This window comes from Mchenga conophoros, linkage group LG3 (assembly GCF_057382185.1).
Source record: "Mchenga conophoros isolate Kocher_MC1m ecotype Shallow Benthic linkage group LG3, M_conophoros_male_GT1.1, whole genome shotgun sequence".
Taxonomy (NCBI): domain Eukaryota; kingdom Metazoa; phylum Chordata; class Actinopteri; order Cichliformes; family Cichlidae; genus Mchenga; species Mchenga conophoros.
In genome coordinates, this window is record NC_140528.1 from 31,967,389 (window position 1) to 31,973,297 (window position 5,909).

At 39.3% G+C, this 5,909-nt stretch overlaps 1 protein-coding gene across 1 annotated transcript; it reads left to right on the forward strand.

Annotated features, from left to right (window-relative positions):
• The first annotated feature begins 593 nt into the window (after positions 1–593).
• Positions 594–2,288, forward strand: LOC146578163 (E3 ubiquitin-protein ligase TRIM21-like). The gene has a single exon (XM_085268572.1). It carries the CDS (start codon positions 605–607, stop codon positions 2,258–2,260), a length of 1,656 nt encoding a protein of 551 aa, XP_085124698.1. The 5' UTR covers positions 594–604; the 3' UTR covers positions 2,261–2,288.
• The last annotated feature ends 3,621 nt before the right edge of the window (positions 2,289–5,909 follow it).

The following is a 5,909-nucleotide window of genomic DNA, read 5'->3' on the forward strand; positions in this document are numbered from 1 at the left end:
TCGGGAATGGCGCTGTCCAGCCAGGTTTCAGTGAAAATCATGCACGAACAGTTATTAAAAGTCCGTCGAGTGGCGATCTGCAGTCGTATTTCATCCAGTTTGTAACGGATTGAACGGGCATTGGAGAGGAATATGGTCGGGAGTGGTGGTTTAAACGGACTAGTCTTTAGCCGTGCCCACAAGCCTCCCCGCCTGCCTCTCTTCTGCCTCCGCTCGCAACGTCTCCTCCTGCGGCTTGCTGTTGCGGGTAGCCCCGGGGGTTGCTTAACGATCTCCGGGGGGATGAGATACTCGGATGCTAGTTGAAGATCTCCACGGCTTAGTTGTAGTAGATCATCTCTGTTGTATTGAAGTAACCCCAGACTGTGTGAAATAATACCATCCATCCATCCATCTTCATCCGCTTTATCCGGAGCCGGGTCGCGGGGGCAGCAGCCTAAATAATACCCAATACCACCAAAAGTGCAAAAATGTAGGAGCTCCGGGTCGCTGCGTCTGTGCGCGCCGCCATCTTTTACTGACGCTTGTTTCTCTCTTTGTAAAATGAAATTTAAAGTGAATTTTGAATCAAATGTTTCTCTTCTTTCTCCCTCAGAGTGCAGACATGTCTGCTGCCAGCAATCTGCGATCTGAAGATCAGTTTCTGTGCTCCATCTGTCTGGATGTGTTCACTGATCCAGTCACTACATCATGTGGACACAACTTCTGCAAAACCTGCATCAGTCAGCACTGGGACATGAATGTCATCTGTCAGTGTCCCATGTGTAAAGAGACTTTCTACACTCGACCTCAGCTGAAGATCAACACCTTCATCTCTGAGATGGTTGCTCAGTTCAGACGTGAAGCTCAGCAGAAAGCCAGCAGCAGCTCAGAGCAACAAGCTGCCAAACCAGGAGAAGTTCCCTGTGACGTCTGCACTGGAACCAGACTGAAGGCCCTGAAGTCCTGCCTGGTGTGTCAGACCTCCTACTGTCACACTCACCTGGAGCCTCATCTGACACTGAAACGTCTGAAAAGACATCAGCTGGTTGATGCTGTGGAGAACCTGGAAGGCAGGATGTGCACGAAGCACGATAACCTTCTGCAGCTGTTCTGTAAGACCGACCAGACATGTGTCTGCACGCTCTGCCCTGTTTTAGACCACAAGAACCACGAGTTTGTTCCTCTGAGAGAAGAATATGAAGGAAAGAAGGCAGAGCTGGAGAAGACAGAGGCTGAGATTCAGCAGATGATCCAGAAGAGACGACTGAAGATTCAGGAAATCACAGAGTCGGTGAAGATGAGTAAAGATGCTGCAGACAGACAGAAAGCAGAAGGTGTTCAGGTCCTCATGGCTCTGATGGAGTCTGTTGAGAGACGCCTGAAGGAGCTCATGAAGGAGATCGAAGACAAACAGGAAGCTACAGAGAAACAGGCTGAAGGTCTCATCAAAGATCTGGAACAGGAAATCTCTGAGCTGATGGAGAGAAGCTCTGAGGTGGAGCAGCTCTCACGCTCTGAAGACCACCTCCACCTCCTCCAAAGCTTCTCCTCCCTGAAAGCTGCTCCACCCAGCAAGGACTGGACAGAGGTCAGAGTTCATCCACCATCATATGAGGGGACTGTGGGGAGAGCTGTGGCTCAGCTGGAGGAGACAATCAGGAAACTCATGAAGAAGAAGCTGTTTGAGGCTGAGCTGCAGAGAGTGCAGCAGCATGAGGTGGATGTGACTCTGGATCCTGATACAGCTCATCCTAAACTCATCCTGTCTGATGATGGAAAACAAGTTTATCATAGTGATGTGAGGAAGAAACTTCCAGACAACCCAGAGAGATTTTCTCACTGTGTTTGTGTTTTAGGAGAGCAGAGTTTCTCTTCAGGCAGATTTTACTTTGAGGTTCAGGTTAAAGGAAAGACTGAGTGGAATTTAGGAGTGGCCACAGAGTCGATCAACAGGAAGGGACAAATCACACTGAGACCTCAGGATGGTTTCTGGACTGTGAGGCTGAGAAATGGAAATGAGTACAGTGCTTGTGCTGACTCTCCAGTTGATCTCTGTCTTCATCCTGGTCCTGAGAAGGTGGGGGTGTTTGTGGATTATGAGGAGGGTCTGGTCTCCTTTTATGATGTAGGTGCTGCAGCTCTGATCTACTCCTTTACTGGCTGCTCCTTCACTCACAAACTCCACCCATTCTTCAGTCCCAGTCTGAATTATGGAGGTAAAAACTCTGCACCTCTGATCATCTGTCCTGTCAATCAAACTGATCAACGACTGATTTAATTTGATGAACTGATTGATTTTTCTTGAAGGGAACAAATGAACATATTGAGTGTAAATCCTCTACAGTCTCCATGTTTCTATAGAATCTGATCATCAGGACTCTGATTCACACTTTGATTCTCATGGAGTTTGATTTGAACAGAAGAAAAGTTGAATCAGGAAATGTTCCCACTGATGGAGACTCGAGCTGAAGAGCAAATATCAGAGAACAAATGTCCAAAAGCTTCATTTCCAATAAAGTTTGTTCAATGCTTTGAGTGAATCCAGACTCATGTGTGGCTGTTATACGGAGCATCAGAGTCCAGCTGAGTTATGTTGGATACAAACTGCTTATTTTGGCTCTGTGAGGAGTTTTGTTCACTGAAAACTGATGAGACGGATAATATTCAAAGAACTCTGTAGAGATTCATGCATCCATGTTCTCCACCTGCAGGTGTGGAGGAGAAAGGTGGAGCACAGACTGCTGCATCCTTCCAGTCACATCATTTTGATGATTATATTTGCATGTTGTGATGATTTGGGTTAAAGACAAACAGAGTTGAACGGCTGCAGTCACAGCATGAAGACGATGCTGAAGCTGAGCTGTCAGTGAACATGTTTCACTGTGATTTGATTTGAAGAATAGAAAGTGTGTGTGGCTGCTGACAGCTGCAGTCTCTGCTAGTCTGCATAACACACACACAACTTTCCCCCTGAGGCAACGATGCAGCAACAACACAAAGAACAGCTGCAGACACACACACACACTGTTAAAGAACACTTTACTGTTTAAGGCAGAATTCCTCAGTAACAATGATTTGAGTCTACTGTGTCTACTGTGGTTTCCAACATACAATCTACTGAAACATGTTTTTCTTTCTGCCGTACAAACTATTTGATCACAACATCTTTGCTTTTTTCCTCCAATCGTTTATTCTGATTATTTTATTTAGTTTAACTAAGAAAAGCTTAAAATTTAACTCTTAACCTGATTTAAACGTTTAATTTCTCATTAACTCAGACTTTTAATTTATTTCCTTGTTTAATGTATTATTTCTTTATCCTTGTTTAAGTTTTGCCGATCCTTTCTGTGTAACCTGTTTAATCTGACCTTTGACCCTTTAATTTTAACTCTTGTTTTGACCTTTGACCTCTTTATTCCTTATAACCAAAAAAAAACACCTTTTATCTGATATTTTCACCTTATTGATTGATTATATATATCTATTATATTTTCTCACCTTACCTTTCATTTCATTCATTCATTTCATTTATTTTTTCATTTTCAGGCACAACAAATACGTATATTGAACATAAAATACACAAAACAAAAAACAAAAATTGCCTGAAAAAGGAGTGGGACGAAGAAAACTTATTAAATCCCACCCCTATACTCACTCATCAACAAAAAAAACAATAAACTTCCCGCAGCTACGCCCATCATTGCATACAGACCCATCAACAGCCCCGGGCACATACAAGCTTCTAAACGGCAGCTCGCAACCAACAATTAGAGCCTTCATAACTGAATACAGAATATATAAATTATAAATTACATTACCACAGGTAACAGGCAGTAATAACTACAAGTAACAAACACACATACATATACATACATATATATCTACACACACAAGTACATATATGTACATACATATTTTGGAATTTTTTTGCATTGTTTCATTGTAAACTCAGACTGTTCCAGATTTTCACACCACATACAGACACACAAAAACCTTTACGGGTTGTTCGAGTTCTGGGTAATTTGAATTCTCCAAAGCCTCTCACATTATAAACCTTTTCTCGAATTTCAAATCTAGTTTGTTAATTTGCCGGTAAAAGTTTAGTAAAAGCCTTATACAAAATTATGGATGTATTGTAATTAACCAGATCCTGGAATTTAAGTAACTTTGCCTGAAGAAAGAGTTTATGAGTATGATCTAGATACAGTAACCAGCCTTGTGAATAATACGCAGTGCTCGTTTCTGTACTGTGACTCATGGATTAGTTGTATTTTTATATGTATTTCCCCACACTTCCACACAATATGTAAGATATGGAAGAACCAGGGTACAGTACAGAGTACGAAGTGCATCTTTATCAAGGAATTGTTTCACTTTGTTCAAAACTGCGAGGCTTCTGGAAATTTAGGTTTTTATGTGTCTGACGTGGGGTTTCCATGAAATTTTGTTATCAATTACAACTCCCCAAAATTTGTTTTCACTCACATTATCAATTGGTACACCTTCAATGATAATTGGTAATCCTATATTATATTTTAAATTACCAAAAAACATTGCTTTAGTTTTATTTATATTTAATGATAATTTATTTATGTCCATCCATTTTTTTATTAATTTTAGCTCCCTGTTTACAGTCATTACAAGATCAGTATAATCATCGCTACTGAAAAATATGTTGGTGTCATCTGCGAACAGTATGAGTTTAAGTACTTGAGAAACATCAAAAATATCATTTATGTATACATTGAAAAGTTTTGGTCCCAACACTGACCCTTGGGGAACACCACATGTAATACCAAGTTTCTCTGAATGGTAATGCCCTATGCTAACATAGTGTTCCCGACCTGTTAGGTAACTTTTTAACCAGTTACCAGCTTTCCCTCGAATACCATATCTTTCCAATTTATCCAGTAAAATTGAGTGATTGATTGTGTTGAAGGCCTTTTTGAGATCAACAAAAATACCAACTGCATATTTATTTTTATCCAGTGTATCAGTAATTTCTTCTACTGCCTCAATTATCGCCATTGAAGTGGTTCTTTGTGTTCTGAAACCATACTGACCAACATTTATTATTTGATGTTTTTCAAGGAATTTTTCTAATCTTGAATTAAAAAGTTTTTCTAGAATTTTTGAGAATTGAGGCAGTAGAGAAATAGGCCTATAATTGGTAAAACTGTGTTTGTCATTACTTTTATATAGTGGTATTACTTTCGCAATTTTCATTTTTTTTGGAAAACAACCGGACTGAAATGATAAATTACAGATATATGTTAAGGGACTAACAATATTCAGAATAACCTGTTTAACTACAGACATATTTATGTCATGATAATCCATTGAAGACTTACTTTTACATTTTAATGTGATATTTATTACTTTTTGCTCATTTGTAGCTGAGAGGAACAGTGAAAAGGGATTTGATTTTATATTACTGATATTTTCATTTTTATGACACGGGATGTCCGCTGCTAGTTCAGGGCCAACATTTATGAAGAATTTATTGAACCCATCGACAATATTACTCATGTTGTGATTTTCACCATTTGCATCAGTAAAATATTCAGGATATGATGTTCCAGAAGATCCTTGGTTAATTAAGTTGTTTAACACATCCCAAGTTCCTTTTATATTGTTTTTATTTTCATATAATCTTCTTCTATAATAAAGTTGTTTGCTCGTTCTTATAATATCAGTCAATTTATTTCTATATGCTTTATATCTTTGTTCCACTTCTTTTGTTTTTACTTTGATAAACTGTTTATACAGATTGTTTTTCTTTTTGCAAGCATTAATAATTCCTTTTGTGAGCCAAGGACTTTTTATCTTTTTTTTCTTTGTCATGTGTTCGTTTACAGGACAATGTTTATTGTACCACATAGTAAAAATATCTAGAAAATTATCATAAGCCTTGTCCACATCTGACT

Bases quoted from the DNA above. Each gene is read 5' to 3' on its own strand.
- LOC146578163 (XM_085268572.1), top strand. From the start codon at position 605: ATGTCTGCTGCCAGCAATCTGCGATCTGAAGATCAGTTTCTGTGCTCC.